This window comes from Amphibalanus amphitrite, unplaced genomic scaffold (genome assembly GCF_019059575.1).
Source record: "Amphibalanus amphitrite isolate SeventyFive unplaced genomic scaffold, NRLGWU_Aamphi_draft 000089F_arrow, whole genome shotgun sequence".
Classification (NCBI taxonomy): domain Eukaryota; kingdom Metazoa; phylum Arthropoda; class Thecostraca; order Balanomorpha; family Balanidae; genus Amphibalanus; species Amphibalanus amphitrite.
In genome coordinates, this window is record NW_024881585.1 from 921,565 (window position 1) to 939,842 (window position 18,278).

An 18,278-nucleotide genomic window follows, 5' to 3' on the forward strand; every position below is an offset into this window, starting at 1 on the left:
AATCTGTCTCGCGGCTACCCTCGACGGCTCTTTCCTGTCTCCTACATTGTAGGCAAGTAGGAAGGTTTGTGCACCTCTGGAGGCAACGTCCCTTTGTGAGTTGCCACTATTGTGCATGCCATTAACGTGACTACGCACCTCCAAACTAAAAGCTTGACCGTCATGTTTTGGCCGTGGTTCATGCGCCAATCACTGGGTAAACGTCAAGCGATGACTCAGGCTCGTCACCCTCTGGGTCAAAATCAGCTCCTCAGCTAATATACGCCTCAGGGAAGGATACAGGAACTAGGAAGGCAAGGTCGTTCTCAGCAACCCGATATTTGGAATTGTTTTGGAAATATTCCAAGTTTTATCGTATAGACGGAATATATAAGAACTTTTAACGCACCCTAGTTATGTAACGAAGTGAAGCCATGTTGCGGGGCGACATACCTGCAGATAGAAGCCAGCCCTTCTGCGCAGGTCGGACACCACTCCGACGCCGAAGGAGCACAGCTTCTCGTCCTCCTGCGAACAAAGTGAAACGCTGAAAGATGCACGGATGTAGGGACTAGGGAATCGGGCTACCTGCACATGACATGCAATTGCAGTATCCAGCACATCACGAGATAACTCAACGTAAAGCCTACTCGGAAAATCTCAATTCATTTTAAATCCTTCAGTTTTCCGAAGAAACCGATAAAGCGAATGACGATTGAGGAACAAGGCGTTCCAAATATTTAGAGTGAGCCGCGCCCCTCCTGGATTTCCATGCCCTAACTACAGATCAAGGGGGGAAGGGAAATGCGAAGTGTTATTCCGCGCCCTGATGGGGGATTTGCCCCCCTCCCCTGTGGTTTTTCTTGAATGGCGAAAAATGGTGGCGCGCAGCGCAGCCAAATTTTCAGTACCTTCTGAGACATAAATTTGATACCTTCACACAAAAGCTCAAGTCATAGGTCATCTTTAGTCAGGAATTATTGAGGTCAAACTGAGGTCAAAATCGCGCACAAATTACCTAAAATCATGAAACCTTGAAACGCTCACAAAGCGACAGTTTACGAGCAATTTCAAAGTTATTTACGTAGCCATGTACAATGTACATAGAGAAGAGATAGCGTTACAAAACTGCTATCTCGGATGTTCTTAATTTTTGTTTTGCATTTTTGTCAAAATTACAAAAGCTCGGGAAATTATTTACCCATTAAAGCCCAAGGCTTTAAAAGTTGCTCAATTTTCATGAATTTTGGATAATGAGTTACTATGGCAATCAATATCCACCCAATTTTTTTAAATTTTTTTGGTGCAATATTTACACCCAATATTTAGTTGGCAATAATTGTGACCAACGGGCAAATAAACACGACTTCTACATATTTGCATTTTTTACAGTCAATTGTGAAATTACTACCAAACTACGCTTCACATGAAATCACCAAGACGGTACGCGCTACTAACATAAATTTACAATCCACCTAGCGAACCTCGTCATTCCCGGCTCACTCCTGCCCGTTTCCACCTTCATTTTGTGTGAAAGGTCCGTACATATAGTTGTGGTATGCATGAGCCAGGTAGGACACAAGCCTCATGCTATTCGTTTGTCTGACCACTGCATACCTACCTAGTATCGGCCCTGGTATCGACAAAACTCTGATTCTGGCTACCTCCCCCCCCCCCCGAACGCTGTCTAGGCCAGGTCACGACCTGCTGTTGTCATTGTTGTACCGTAAGGCGGGGTGAAGTGAGACACTTTTTACTTAATAACCTCTGGTAGTTTTGAACCTTTTGTAAGAATGTCTGTGCCTAGAGGTGGAAATGAATAGGTATTAGCCATTTGTCAAAAATTAGTCGACAAACGTTAGTCAAGCGCTTTTTGGCAGTCAAAAATCAGTCAAACAAATTGTTTGTTATTCATTAGTCAGTCATTAGTCAATGGTTTTGTCGCATATTAGTCGACTAATTTGCCGTGGTTCGTGAGGTGCCTTAAACCGCACCCCGCTGGGGGCAGAATCTGCCCCCCCCCCCGCTTTTCGCCAATAACTTCTAAACGCGTTACGCAAGCGACGTCAAACTTTCAGTACCTACCTTATCATACATGAATTTAACACGTTCCCTGAAAATTTGAGCGACATCCGTCGGAAATTTTTGAGAAAATGACGTTTAAGTGACGTCATGTCACACCATTTTCCCCTCCAAAACTTTAAAAGCCGCTAATATCTTCATTTTTAAAGGAATCATGACGTAACAAAAAGGTTATACGTGATTCAACTTTTTCAATCAAATGGCTATTTCGGTTTCTGAAAATTTTGGACTTTGGCCCAATTTTTTTTTCACTGAAAATGACTTGGGATAATCATTATAAAATCCAAAATTTTGAGTGTATCGAAGAAAAAAAAACGGAACATATTTCAGAGAGGTGGTCTATATGCACATACATACCAATATTTAGAAGAAATATTGAAATATCGCTTTCCTTAGGTCACGTGACCTAAGGTCAACTTTTGACCTTTCGACTTTTTGAGGTCTACATACATATGCTTCGATGCGGATCGACGAGAGGATCACGATGGTGCTATTAGGTTGTTCTTAGCTGGGATACCTTGAAAGTTATTCGAGGAAAACTTCATATATATATATATATATATATATATATATATATATATATATATATATATATATATATATATATATATATATATATATATATATATATATATATATATATATATATATATATATATATATATATATATATATATATATATATATATAATGTATGTATGTAGTGCCGCTATTTTGACTTCCTTTTTGCTCCTGTGACGTCATCTTTGACCTGACCTGAAAATGACCTATGTAAAAATTATAGACCTTATCCGTGTGTACCCTGTACCGTTTACCGCTTGTCTCTATCTTGCTGTGTTCTCGAGATCTCGCTGACGCTCCCGCTCGTAATAATGAACAGGTCATAAAGATGACCTGACCTGAGGTCAACGCAGGGCGATAACCACTTTTTTATTATTGCATATGAATGACAATTGATAAGGCTTTAATCGTCATGAGACAAAATTTTAACTTTCAGTGGGGAAAATATCAAGGTCACTCTTCGAAAAAATAGGTCAAAAGGTCACGTGATCAAAGTTTTCAAAAATTGAAAATATGAGATAGCCAAAATGTTTGTTGGTTGATTGTGAGTTGAACCATATAAAGTTTTATCATAGAAAACCAATAGTTTCTGAGTTATAAGCCGCCAAACATAGGGTTGCAGCGTGACCTCCAGGAATTGCCCGAGGCTATATCTCGGAAACAGTGGTTCGAAGAGAAAAATCCTTGCCACAGCTGGCTTCCCCGCCCATCAAAACCACTTACACCAGTTTTCAACGAAGAATAAAATATGAGGGTGCAAATTTGTTTTTTATTTGTTGATTTGTCGTGGAACGCCCCAACAGATGGCAGAACCGCAATATGGGTGGCGGATCGTGCAATTGACGTCAAATTTTTGGTACCTGCTAAGAATTGAATGGCGGATCTTGTCATGCAAGAATCAAGTAAATCGGTCCACAACTTTTCTAACAGGGGTATAAAGTCAATTACCCTGCCAGAGCGGCGGCGCGGCGGCCGTTACGCGCCGCCTGGGAGACTGCCGGCGCGGGACGGTTCCGACTTTGCATTGCACTAAAACCTGTCAACTGCTGGGAATAGTTATTATAGCAAAATTGTCATTCAAGTGAGGAAAAATCCAAGGGCAGGAAGCATGTATATTTGTGTGCATAGGTACTGTGCAAGCCAAGAAGCTGCATTAGCAAATACTAGCTAATATTAGATCCAACCCATTCCAAACACATTCCACGGGATGTGTTTCTGATGCGTCAACAATATTTATCGCTCGAGGGTGGATACCGTTGTAACAATACCAAAAAAAATTGCACAACTCTATTCCTTGAATAATTCTCTTTAATGCCTTATTCCTAGTTAATTGAATTAGTCCACCCTGGTTGAATAAATAAGACAATTTCGCCAAAAGGTCGCGGAAAACGGACCGGAAACGGTCGCGCTCAACGTTAATTTGGGCATGTAGACTCAAAACTCTCATTGGGCGGATAGGGTGTAAGGATTTTTGAATGAATGGAAATTATTATGCCACAGTGATAGCCAATTTGATTAGTCTCGCTTACCTTGGTATGCACTTCTTGAATGTTTGTACAAAACTCAGTAATTCTTGTCCTCGTGTCCAAATCCTTGTAAAACTCAGTGGCTTTACGCTCAAAGTAAACCTTTAGTATGGCTTCTTGATCGGGTTGATATCAGTATCGTCAATATTCTTGAGTTTGCTGGTTCTTGTGTGTCACACAGCGTTTAACAACCACGACTTCTAGTCTGTAACCCTGCCCGGGATTCCAGTATCTATCTGCCACTTTTTCAGTGCCGCACCCTCCCGCGCAGCTCATTTAAACAGCTGAACAAACTTTGGGGATTCATCGTGCCAGTCACGTGACAACGGTTTTCATGGTCGAGTCGGCACGCACTTCTACGACCGATGCGGTTAGAGCCACACTTCCTGCCATCTAGCGGCTACCAAGCGAGACTAAATTGGCAAATTTGGCATAGGTGGCGCTGGTGTGGAATCAAGGTTAGGAAATATGCATAGAAAGGATGTGAGGAGTGGAAGACGGTGAATAATTCTCACAAGGGTTTCCCAGGTATTGGCTCTAAAACAAACTATTCGGCTCCGGAATACGTCCAAGTGATCCGCCTCGTTCCTAGTTAACCTTCGCCACAGGGGGGGGGGGGGTATATGTTATTTACCATCCTGTCGCGTTTTTTGCCTGTGAGTAAAAAACCGCGCCGCTTGGAAATGTATGAAATTTTTGACCCCAGGTCATGTCAGCTGAGGTCACCAGGTCAAGTTAACTGACCAAGCCTAAAAAAGTCTGCAATCATGTCCAGCCTGCAGTGTTTGTCAGAGAGGTTTTAAACTTGGTGGATTGCATGATGTTATAGGCGCCTATAACTTGTATATCTCGGATTTTTTATATCCGTGACCTAAGTTCAGGTCAGTGGCGTGACCTTTCCATTATAAGTCAATAGAGAAAAACGAAAATGCCTCTAGATCCGTGTGTACGCATAGGAACAGTCCAAATATTTCAGAATCACAATGATTTGGACCACCCGTGACGACCAAGGTGTCTTTTTTGCTGATAGCCTCTAGAAAGGTCATCCGAGGTCATTTGAGGCAACAAACAGATTTTTGCCAATAACTCTCGATTGGAAAGAGATAAAACGCTGGGGATGGCCTCATTGTGTTTGTCTTGCCGAGCCGCATCGACTGATATGCAACATGACCTTTTCCGGTCAGGTCATGACCTTGACCTGTGGTCAAATTTTCAAGTTGACCTTTTAAGATCAAATTATAGTTCATTCAACGTATATATAAATGCAATGAAAACCCTAAGCCTCATGCTAATAATTGTATTCAAAATAGGGCCAAGAAAATGAGACAACTGTTTCGTGCATAGCACATCGTCAGGTCTGACGATGAGACCTGACGATGTGCTATGCACGTAACAGTTGTCTCATTTTCTTGGCCCTATTTTGAATACAATTATTAGCATGAGGCTTAGGGTTTTCATTGCATTTATATATATAATCATGAGCCTTAAAACCGCGCTTTCTTTCATCATTCATTCAACGTGTCTCAACGAGAGGAACACGATTCTGGCAATAGAAATGTCGTGGCTTGTTTTAGTTAAAAGATATTGTCGAAAAACACTTTTAGTAAAAACAGCTATTTTTGGAGTTTTTGCCCTCTGGAGGCTAAACCGTTGACCTCAGAGGTCATTTTTGATGATGACCTCATCAAAAGAAGGGTTCAAAAGCTATCGATTGCTTTTCCATACGTTTTTTCTAGCTATCATAGTTCCTGAGATAATGGCATGTTTTTTTTTTTTTGAAAAAATATAATGGCAATTCGCAAATTTTGACCTTTGATGACCTCTGGGGACCCCACTATTGCTCTAAGATGAACAATGACTGGAATACTTTCAAATGTACGCATCGCGAGCTATCTACTGCTTTTTACCGCGTCTTTCTAGACCTCTTAGTTTTTGAGTTGGAGGTGGGTGGTAACATATGCCCCCCCCCACATTGGGGGAAGTTGGCTGAGACCGCCACTGGGGCGCGGGTTAAGCTTTAATTAGATCAAGTGACTCTTAAGGAGTAAAAAAGCGACAAAAAGCATGAATTTCCCTATGGCGGCAGGCTGCCGGGTTGCCAGACGGCGCATCGGCTATTTCCATTTTTGACACACCATGGTATATATCGGCTGTAGGACGGCTAGGACGGAGGCAGCGAAAGCACTTGTTAAACCTTGTTATGGAAGACGAAAAAAGACGAAACCGAATGCCTAATGCATTCCGGATCCAGTATTGAAATATGCTAGAATGTGTTAGCAGCATCACTTCCTCATACACTCAAACTGGCAGTAAAAACAGGTAGGGGAGGTTGGAATTATTTGGCCGGTGGTAATTGGCCGCCCCCACCTGCCCCAATATCTGGTAAAAGTGAATGAAATAACTCTAGACTCTATTCATTTGTCATGGTTAGAACTAACTCGAGGACAAATGTCAAAACTTTCCCCCTCATAGTTTTCTTCAAAATAAATAAAACGTGAATTTCACTAGAAAATAGCAACTTTTACTTCCGCTTAAAAAGTTGTATAACATGTAGTATTTGGGCTGTAAACGAATTCCAACATTACGTGGGGTGAATGAAAAGTTTTGAGCCTAACACAGTTACAGGTGACGCAGGCTAATTAAAATTTGGTCACACATTTTGCCACTATTTTTAGATGTGTGCACCAAGTTTTGAAGTCCTAGTCCTTTTCGTTTCGTTTTAGAGCCCGTTAAAGTGAAGAAGATTACACGTTCGGTGAAAAGGGAGAAAATCGAGAACCGAATTTTTTATAAAGTATTGCGATTTCAAAGCGATGCCTTCATCTGAAATTAATAAGGACCTGAAATCAAACTTATTGGTTGTGGCCCATCATGTGGCACTGTTAAGGTTTGAGCTGCTAATTTCAAGCAGGGCAGGAACAGCGTCCAAAATGAACAAATCTCAAAAACGCCGTAGAATGTGACAAAATCCGAAAACATTGACCCTGCTCTAGGGGTGTGGATGCTGGATCCAAGAATGTGAGATCATCAGATAGCGGTAAGAATGGATATCTCCCATGAGCAAGCTGGCGACATTCTTACCAATGGGCATGACATGAGAAAGGTCTCTGCTCATTGGGCCTCTCGGCTTTTTGCTGCAGAGCACGACGAGAGATGTGTACTGACATTTGGCGCTAGTTCAAGCAGATTCTGAGAATTCAAAGTCACTTTTCGCTACCGATGATAAACTGTGGGTGTTTCACTTTAATCCAGCACGGGAAGAACAATGGAGTCAGTGAAAGAACGTCTCTACTCTAATCTGAAAAATTAAATGTCAGAGTCACAACAAGGAGGAAAGTGTTCCGTAACTCGGAAAATAAATGAGATGTCTTGCAAGTGTACAGGGTGTCTCAAAAGTTCGCTTACACATTTCCCATGTCAATAAAGCATATAAGAACCGGCCAAAAATTTAAGGTTTTGGTGTCCGTGTGTACACTAGACAAATATGCATGCTTTGACAACTGATTCGGAAGGTTGGAAACCAAACCCTTTGCTGTATCTCCAAAAATATTTGCCCATACCGATTTTCGTCACTCCGTCAGCTGCCGGAGGCTGATAAAAAGTTACCAGCTTTCAAGCTCTTGTAGGGGAATCCCCCGGAGTTTCTGCGTCGGATTTAGGTTTGACGAGCTCCCCGGCAACATCCGCTTCTCCCTGAAAGCCGATAGCTTGCATCGACACCATCCGTGAGTATTTTGTTTGTCTTCTCTGGCGCTAACTCCTTCATGAATGACTGGCGCCGACCTCCCAAGCACCATTTTCCTTTTCAAAACAACCCCATTCCTGAACAAATGGGAAGTGCCAGGGGCAAATTTTTCGCAGCATATCGTAGCAGAATGTGTCGGCCATCTGTTTCTTAGACACATTTTGCAAAATTTGCAAATCCCGAACGCTCGTCATTCCCAATGCCAAGACCTTCGCTGGGTTCCGGAGTGTTTTCCTCAGGAGAGGTTCTGCTTCGTAAACGGCCAAAACCTGTCCATCGTGCGGTTTTGTCCGGATTTTGTGTGTAAAAGAAAGCTATTTGCTCCAGATCTGCCTCTTGAAACTTCGTTAGATAAAACTTTACATTAATTGACACTTTTGCAGGGTCACTTGTCCTCGGCATTGACGATTTTCGCAATATTTTCCCTCAAAATTTAGCGCTATAGATATTATAAACAATTTTAAATGATATTTTGTCTTTATTTTATGATGACTTGCAATTTTTGAAACTGGGTAACCTCTGTCTGTGAGCTTCTAGTCAGTTTTCAATAGTTAGGACTGCATTTTCAGCTGCTTTCCGGAGCACGAGTCTGCTGCGGTACAAGGGTTGTTCAAAGCGCTGTTAGTCTCGCATGGTTTTGTCCTTCAAAAATTTTAGCCACCGTTTTTATTAGATGACCATCATGTTGTACTCATCCTCGCCGACACTTTGCCATGTGTCATTTCCGACCTAACCATTCCCATTACTCGTGAAGCAGAGAGTTTCTCAGCCGACCCGAGTATGCGACCTCCATTTTCATGCCTGATCCATGGTCAGAGGTGAACCCTTTTTGTGTGCTCATGAAGGGTCGAATGCGCTTGAAAACAATGAAGCTGCTTGAGGAAGGTTGTTACCAATTCCCATGCAAAATTTCGACTGTTAATTTCATGTTGATTCAGAATTATTGACAAAAAAGCATGGCTGGTACCTGTAAGCGAACTTTTGAGACACCCTGTACTTTTTCAAAGGGTCTTACTGTAATTGGGCATTACTAGGATGAACCACTGATTTTCATCTTTGTTAGAAAATCAGGAAGATCAGAAGGGCAATGCTGACAAAATTGGTCGTGTTTCACCAAGACAATAAATCAGGGTATTTTTCACTGGTTGCAATGTAAACAATCAATTACTGAGCCTTCCAATGTATCCCTAATTTAATCTTTTAACCAGCATTGGCATCCGTAGGGTGTCTATTTCTTTCTAAGCCTAAAGAAAAAACTGACTGGATGACGCTTCACAAAAAATAATGACGCCATTTACACCGCGAGCACTTACCCAAAATAGCATGATTCAAGACGCTAAAAAAGTGAGGAAAAAGGTGCTAGCACTTCACAGTTTGGTGTCCATCCATATCAATAGTGGCAAAATATGTGACCAAAGTTTCATTAATCTGCGTCACCTGTAACTATGTTAGGCTCAAAACTTTTCATTCACCCTACGTATAACGCCATTCTTGGGGGTGTTAAGCGGTTCCAAGAGCAATTTCATTTAGTTCCGTACAGCCATGACGACTTTATAAACAAAAATTTTCAGAGGAGCAATGTGGGGTGATTTGGCCGGGACTAGCGGGGCAACTTGGCCGGTGCGCTCAGGGTCGCTTTGCTGGGACGGCCGAGTTGTCATGGTCAATTATACCATAAATGACATAATTCATGACCAACTTTGACTACCTTGATGCCTTATTTCCTATTGGACAGCTGTAAGGGCATGTGACGTCATCAAAGATAACCAAACGGTTTTTTTTTTGCTAATAAATACTAACAGAAAAAGATACAGCCGCGCAAATGGTCTCATTGTGTTCAGCTCGTCAAGGCGCATCGAATGATATACATGATGACCTTGAGCTCACGTGACCTTGAGGTCAAGCGACTTGAGGTAGCGTGACCTGAAGTCAACCTTTGACCTTGACCTCTCGAGGTCAACACACATATGTTTCGATGCAGACTGACGAGAGAATTACGATGCTTTTAGTTTTGACCTAGCTTGATTACTTCAAAAGTTATTCGTAAAAAACTGTGATCGCATCTAGAGCCGCTATTTTGACTATTTTCGACCCCTGTGACCGCTGAGTTAACCTCCGAAATACGTCAAATGGGTCGTAGGAGACACGTCATTGCTGAATGTGAAGCTGACTCGCCTCTAACAAAGAATCCCGGCCTCAAACTAACACCGGCCAAATGGTCCCACACCCCCGGCCAAATAACCCTGCTAGTGGGGCACTTTGGCCGCCTTGCAGACCTTTGTAATACGTCACAACTACAATATAAGTAATTACTCTATCATTTCAAGTTCACTGTCCAGTAAAGTAAAATGAATGCGACACCTGCCAGCGTTGAGAAAATGCAGAAATGTCTCGTCAATTTTAAGTTACATCGTTTTCTAAAAAAAAAACGGCCAAATTACCCCAACCTCCCCTACACAGAAACCGTCAGATCACGAAAAAAAAAATATGAAAGAATACAAATAAATAAATAAGTAAATAAATAAGTGTTAGGAAGTGTTAGTGGATCGTGTGCCCGTTGCCTCCCCTCGGCGCGCTGCTGAACGCGCCTCTGCGGGCCGCCTCCCTCTGAGCGCGCCGCTGCGACCGGCGGCGCGGGGTCACGGCCGCAGCCGGGGGCGGCGGTGATTCGGAGCCGGGGAGCCGCCACGCGTGGGTGCTGCGGTGCTGCTGCTGCTGCCGCTTCTGCTTGTGGAAGCTCCAATACACCTACCAAATGGAGACGCTGCCTTTGGCCTAACATTGGCGCGGTCAAGGTAAGCTCATTTACGCTCCCTACATTTAAGTGATGTTCGGTTAAACGGTAACCGTTTTAGCAGCTCCTATGTTATCGATTCACGATACATGAGCCTTAAACCTACGACCTGAAATTTGGGAAAGTTGCAGTCGTTTTTGACACGGCTTTTGCTGATTTCCGGTCGATTATAGTTGGTGTATATCAAATCACGTTGAGGCACTGGCAGCGTTTGCAACTCATTAGGCACAGATAGCGTGGTCGTTTACGACACGTTTTTTCAAATTATCTGGTTCTGTTATTGCATAACGTATCGTTGGTCGATACGATGATAGGGCATATATAGCGTAGTCGTTTTACGACACGATTTTCAAATTACCGGTTTGGTCATTGCATACCGTATCGTTGGACGATACGATCATATTTATTAGTCGTCGTTCATACACTGCCCAAAATGTCGAACGAACTGTACTCAAAAATTCACAGCACAACAAAATTTAGCGGTCGCGAGGAGGAAAATTGGGAAACGTGGATTTTCCGTTTTGAGACGCGTTTTGGTGACTTGGAGAAGACAAAACTAGCAACTGCCCTGCTCGACTTGCTGGATGGTGCTGCTTTGGACATTTGTGGGAACTTGGACAAAGGAGCCAGGAGCGACTACAAGGAACTTAAGGGGGCCCTACAAAATAAATTTGGATCTAGCTGCGACACGCGACGGGCTCGGGCTAAGTTGCGTTTTATCCGTCAACTGCCTGAAGAGAATATAGAATCATTCGCTGATCGCGTCCGAAAACTCACAGGCCTGGCACACCCGGGGTTATCCAGTGAACAGGTGGATCATATAGCGCTAGATCACTTCCTGTGTGGTCTGAGCGATCTTAAGCTTCAAGAGAAGCTGCACAATGACCACACTGTGCTGTCGCTTCAAAAAGCGGAGGAAGTCGTCCAGAGACTTTGGGAAAAGGACCTCACTCTCGCCATTATGCGGGCGTCCGCTGGTCATGACACGACGGTGGCAGTTTCGGCTAAAGAAACGCAACCCATTGAGGGTGGACAGGCACCAGATATTCTGACCATCCTTGGAGAACTCCGGAGTGAGTTGAATGAAATGAAAGCCCAGGTGACCGAGCACTGCAAACCAACCGACAGTAAACGAGGCGTTTGTTACCTGTGTGGCGATACCGCCCATTTCAAACGCGATTGTCCGCGGTTTTCAAACCGACAGAAACGGACAACACGGTCCTTTGCCCCGAGGGCAGCACCGAGCGCGATTCCGCCCGGTATTTCCTGCCAGGGTTGCGGAAGGCACGGCCACGCGCTTCACGAATGCTGGAGAACGCCAGTCGCAGCAGGGGGCATCGCTCCCTCGAGCCCCGCACGCGATAATTCTGGCGCTGTTGGGAACACTACAGCAGTGCCTGGTCAAGAAGCAAGCCCCAAACGCGCTTCAGTGATCAAAATCGAAGTCGAAGGACGCAGTGTATGGGCCCTCGTTGATTCCGGAGCCGATGCGTCAATGATTGGACAAGAATTCGCCCGAGCGGCTGTACAGAAAGGAGCGTCCCACAAAGGAAATTTTGGAACAATAACGCAGGCAAACGGGCAGAAAATACAGGTCAACACACAAGCAGAAGTGTCGTTCTCGATACAAACCTCGCAGTTCATCCAGCCTATGTTGGTCATTCCAGGCTTGATCTACCAGGTCGTTCTCGGCCGAGACTTCTGCTGCCAGCACAAAACAGTGCTAGATGACAGGGCAGGGGTTTTCAGAGTGGGGAACGTCGAGATTCCTTTACCAACATATTCTGAGTTACGACCGCTACGAGCAAGGGTGGTCACTTGTGCCTCAGTCACCATCCCCGCTAGGTCTCAGACCCTCGTTCAGGCCGAGGTCGAGATCCCAGATGGAGGCGTTAAAATCACTAAAGAAGCCACTTGGGAGGGTGTTCTAGAACCTCACTCAGTTGAGAGCAGCCAAGAGTGGAGGGTCCCTCGTTTAGTTACAGAAGTGACGAGCGAGGCAACCGTGCCGATTCAGGTCGCCAACATCGGGGGCAAAGCAGTAACGATCCCTCCAGGCACAGAAATCGGTACACTGTACTCTATTCAAGAAAATGGCAAGGGTATGTACGACGTCCCGAGCTCTTCAGCGGCTTCAGCTGAACTCAGTGCAGGGACGCTCGATGATCTCTTAAGCGAACTCAAACTCGAGTCTACTGCCCTTTCAGAGAGTGGCAAGACCTCGCTAACACAACTTGTGTCACGATACCAGGATATCTTCAGCACGGGAGAGTCCGACATTGGAAAAACAAAACTTCTACAACATCACATCGAAACTGGAGGCGCGGCTCCGATCCGACAAAGGCCACGACGGATCCCAATGAAACTAAGAGAAGAGGTGGAAAGACAAAAGGAAAAGATGTTGAAAGAGGGAATAATCGAGGAGAGTTCCAGCCCTTGGTGCTCACCCATCGTTCTGGCCAAGAAAAAAGACGGCAGTTTCAGATTCTGCGTCGATCTTCGAGCAGTGAACTCTGTCACCCAAAGTCTGCCAGTCCCTCTCCCGAGGGTGGATGACAGCCTCGACAGCCTCGCGGGGGCAAGCTTGTTCTCCACCCTCGACATGGCCTCGGGCTACTGGCAGGTTGATGTCGCTGAAAAAGACCGAGAGAAAACCGCTTTCAGCACGGGAAAAGGCTTGCACCACTTCCGGTCCATGCCTTTCGGCCTCAAGAACGCTGGAGCCACGTTCCAACGACTGATGGAACTAGTGCTGGCTGGAATGGACTCAAAAAGCTGCCTGGTGTACATAGACGACATTATTGTCTTCGGAAAGGATCAAGACGATCATCTCAAGAATCTGGAGGAGGTCTTCCAAAGGATCAGGACAGCAGGGATGAAACTTAAGCCAAGGAAGTGCTGTCTAGCCCGCGACGAGGTAGTATTCCTCGGACACAAGGTGGGGAAGAGCGGTGTGGAGCCAGACCCAGCAAACATAGAGAAGGTGCGTCACTGGCCTCGACCACAGAAAGCCGAAGAGCTGAAGAGTTTTCTAGGGCTCGCAGGATACTACTCGCGATTCGTGCCCAACTATTCTGACCTCGTGCGACCCATCAGAGAAGCTGCTGAGAAAAAGGGTACTGTAGAATGGACTGAAGAGCTGGTGGAAAGCTTTGAAAGCACTAAAACGAAGCTGACGTCGGCGCCAATCCTCACCCTGCCAACCTGCAAGGGCGAGTTCAAGGTTGCAACCGACGCCTCCAATACTGCAGTCGGAGCGGTGTTGACGGAGACCATCAACGGCGATGAGAGGGTGATCGCCTACGCCAGCAAGGTGCTCAACAAGAGTGAACGTCGATGGCCGACGTACGACAAAGAGCTGTGGGCCATCGTGTGGGCTGTCAGACATTTCCGGCAATACCTCGCGGCCACCAAGTTCACTGTCCTGACAGACCACAAACCACTCAAAAACGTCCCAAAATCTATCAACGTCGACGGCGATGCCACCGGTCGGAGAGGTCGGTGGGCCATTGAGCTCAGTACTTACGATTTTGTCGTTGAGTACCGCAAGGGCAGCGACAATGGTAATGCTGACGCTCTGTCGAGGCCCGTCCTTGACGTCACTGACTCCACAGCTGAAACGGAGACCAAAGAGCTGCTGGCCGCCGACCACAAGGGCGGTCGAGAAGACATCCCCCTCGAAAAGCTACAATTGGAGCAGGAGCTCGACCCCTTACTGGGTGAGGTCAGAAACTGGCTGGAAGCAAAGAAGCTCCCTTCTAAAAAAGAACTGCAGAAGAAGAACAGCTCACTACGTAGCATGGCTCGATTTTTCGACCAGCTCACGATGGAAAACGGGATTTTGAAGCTAAGGCGACATGGCAACAGCTCAGTCATTGTCCTTCCAAAAATCTATCATGAGACAGTCCTGAACATGCTACACGACGATGAGGCTGCTGGTCATCTGGGAACCGACAGAACTCTCGAGAGAGCAGCAACCAGGTTTTTCTGGCTGGGGATGAGCGGGGACATCGCCCGCTACTGCGAAACTTGCGAGACCTGTCAACGACGCAGTCGCCCAGCACCACAGATGCAAGCAACTCTCCGAACCGAATCCTATTCGAGGCCATTTGAAAGAGTGGCTATCGATATCACCGAGATGCCGATGTCGGCTCGCGGTAATAGGTACGCTTTAGTAGCAATGGACTACTTTACCAAATACGTCTTTGCCTACCCCATGCAGAACCAGACAGCTGAAACTGTATCTGACTGTCTTCTGGACATGGTACTGCGGCAAGGGGTGCCAGAACGCCTTCACAGCGATCAAGGTCGCCAGTTTGAGTCTGCGGTCTTCCAGTCCCTGTGCAAACGACTAGGAATCGAAAAAACTCGGACATCACCCTATCGGCCTGAGAGCGATGGCATGGTGGAGCGCTTTAACCGCACGCTCAAGGACATGTGCTCGAAATTTATCAAACCTTGCGGATCTGATTGGGACGAACATTTGGCTTTCCTCACCTTCGCATACAACACGTCCAAACACTCGGTGACCGGATTTACCCCATTTTTCCTGGTGCATGGGTATGAGGCACGCCTGCCAGTCGATGAGCTTTTCAACCAGAGGCGCGAGGTGTCGATGGTCGACACGCATGTCGAAAACAGGCTGCGCCAACTCAGAGACGCATACACCAAGGTTCACGAAAACATCAACAAAGCCTCCAACGACATGACAAAAACACAAAACGAGTCGGCGCGAGAGGTTGAATATGTGCCAGGTCAAAAAGTGTGGGTGAGGGACCATACGGCTCACGTCGGAGGTAAACGTAAGCTGGCCCTTCATTACAAAGGCCCTGCGACCATTCTAAGAAGGCACGGTCCGGAAGGAGACGGAGTCACCTACAAGGTCAGCATGCCCGGTGGTAAGGAGACCAACGTTCATCACAATCATCTGAAACCTATGAAACTTCGGAGGAAAGATGATCCAGCCGAACGGCCAGCTGCACCCGAGCAACACGGACAGCGGACCACTGACGAGACTACGCCTGACGAACACAAACAAGGGACCGACGAGCGCGTATCTCAGGACTCTAACATCATTACGAAGAGTAGTCCATTCATACACTTTTTGCAGGTGCCCAGTGACACGGCTGTGGAACAAACGCCACAACCGACGAGCACATACGTCACACGATACGGGAGAGTATCCCGGCCTCCGGTAAGATACCCCGCTCTGTAAATAGGTACGCTTGTTGAAACGACTGCATTAAAAACCGTTGTCAAACTCTCTGCATCTCTGTGTACTCCGGCACGGTACCTACTTTTTATAAGCATACACACGTCAGACTTGTTCGATTGTGTGTGACCAAAGTGTGCGACATGTTCTGAGCCAAGGTATCATCGGCAGGCCTGAACCTCGAGGGGGTGAAGCGCGAGGTGGCGTCCCACCGCTGAGACGCAGGTGCGGCGCTCGATTTTCGACGCCATCACCAGCGCAGACGTCAGCAGCGCCAGATGTCGCCAGCGTAGCCGTCACCAGGCGGACGTCACCGGAGCGGACGTCACCGACTGCAGCGCCGCAGACCGAGCAGCTGATGCCACTGCTGCAGCTGATCGCGGCCGATCGCGGTCGAAGCAGCAGTTTCGTCGCGTTGTTTTATAGTGCAAAGAATAAGAGACATTTTATTTAGGGGGGAGGTGTGTTAGGAAGTGTTAGTGGATCGTGTGCCCGTTGCCTCCCCTCGGCGCGCTGCTGAACGCGCCTCTGCGGGCCGCCTCCCTCTGAGCGCGCCGCTGCGACCGGCGGCGCGGGGTCACGGCCGCAGCCGGGGGCGGCGGTGATTCGGAGCCGGGGAGCCGCCACGCGTGGGTGCTGCGGTGCTGCTGCTGCTGCCGCTTCTGCTTGTGGAAGCTCCAATACACCTACCAAATGGAGACGCTGCCTTTGGCCTAACATAAGTAAATAAATAAATAAATAAATAAATAAGTAAATAAATGAATGAATAAATAAATGAATGAATAAATGAATGAATGAATAAATGAATAAATAAATGAAAAAATAAATAAGAACAAAAATTAGGTAACGCTAGATCTGTGGCTTCCCCCAAAGCGTAGCCAGCGCGTGGTTCTCACCAAAGGCTCCGGCTCGATGTGAGGGGGTTCTGCCGGGTCGGCGGCCAGCGCCTCGGTGTGACTGACGACCAGCTGCATGAACTCCTCCTGGTCGTGGACGTCCAGCAGCCGCTGGCGCAGCTCCATATCGGCCACGATGGTGGCGAACGTGCGCGCCGTCTCCAGGGCGTTCTTGGTACCCTTCTGTGGACCGAAGTGACGGTGAGACGCGGCGACCCGGTAAGACGACAGACTCGGAAAGCCGATGCTGCTTACGGGCATAATATCTGACATTCGTATAACAAAGATGCGCGATGCTCCATCTAGGGTTGATCCCATTATTACGTTAGCCCGCGCCCCGAGGGGGGAATACTGCCGCACAAATCCCGTTGGGGAGGGGGAGAAGGGACTGCCCAATGCTCCCAGCAAATTTCCCCTGTCTGAATTCCGAACAGATGGTCGTAAAATGATGGGAAAATGACAATCAGAAACAGGTCAGGGCAAGGCCAGGTAAACATAAAAAGTGTATGCTTTTTTTAAAGAAATGTTTCACACCAGTGACGTTTTCATACAATGGTAGCTGTAAACCCGTGTTTACTGTAGGTGGATCGACAAAATCAAAAGTGAAGAACGTTACATTATATTAAACTTTAGGATAACATTTTAGCAGAGCTGGAGCGCAACCTCACTCCTTGAGCTCTCGATCCAGACTCCCCCAGTCCCCGCCCACAGTCAGCCGAACACCTGGCCGTGATCAGCTGAAAGGGCGAAAACATAGTGCACCATGAGATGCTCCGATCGCGGCATCCGCTATATAAAACATTTTACTAATTGGTCAGTAAAGCCGCTAAGCATGAACAAGACTGAGTGTTTACCATTCTAGTAATATGCCGTACATAATAAACACATTTAATTGCATATCTAGGACAGCTTTGAGTTCATACCTGAAGCAACAATTGAGTAGCAGACGATCACGCGCAAAACCGTTGAATTAAATTATTGTCCAGAGTCTGGATGACCCGGTGACCATATGATGTCTGGACTCCAGACAGGTCACCGGGCTCCTCTCGGCGGTGATACAGTTAAACTTTAATCGGCGTAAAGCTTGCCGATTACAGTAGCTTCCGAAGGTTAGTGCCATCTTGGCTAGCAATGTGTATGTATTTTGCGCAATTGTAAGCCAATGGGAAAACTTTTAAAGGCGCCTTTTTGGACGAACGTCATTTTAAACACTCTCAAACACTGAGTTTTAAGCAAACATGACACACTGAACCGTAAAATAGCACCCGCGACGCGACCAGTCCTTAACCGGGCCGGGTCCGGGAGTAATCCCGACCTCCACAACCCGGGGAGGAGGGCGTATTGCGTAAGCGTTTTTCGCCCCCTCCCCTGTCAAAGTCCGTAAATAATGGAAATACGGAAACAAAAGCCGTACCAAACGAAGGTTCCTTAAGAGACGAAGCTTAAGCACCTAAAATGTTTGACCTCAGGTCGACTTTATGGT

At 46.4% G+C, this 18,278-nt stretch overlaps 1 protein-coding gene across 1 annotated transcript in view; it reads right to left on the reverse strand.

Moving 5' to 3' along the window:
* The window catches only part of LOC122380003 (sodium bicarbonate transporter-like protein 11), a 266,840-nt gene that overhangs the window by 79,154 nt on the left and 169,408 nt on the right, over positions 1–18,278 (reverse strand). Inside the window, exons 6-7 of the mRNA XM_043362737.1 lie at positions 16,796–16,978; positions 433–507 (exon numbers count right to left, since the gene is read on the reverse strand). Of these exons, the coding sequence (XP_043218672.1) occupies positions 433–507; positions 16,796–16,978 (258 nt within the window). The remainder of the gene's footprint in view (positions 1–432; positions 508–16,795; positions 16,979–18,278) is intronic.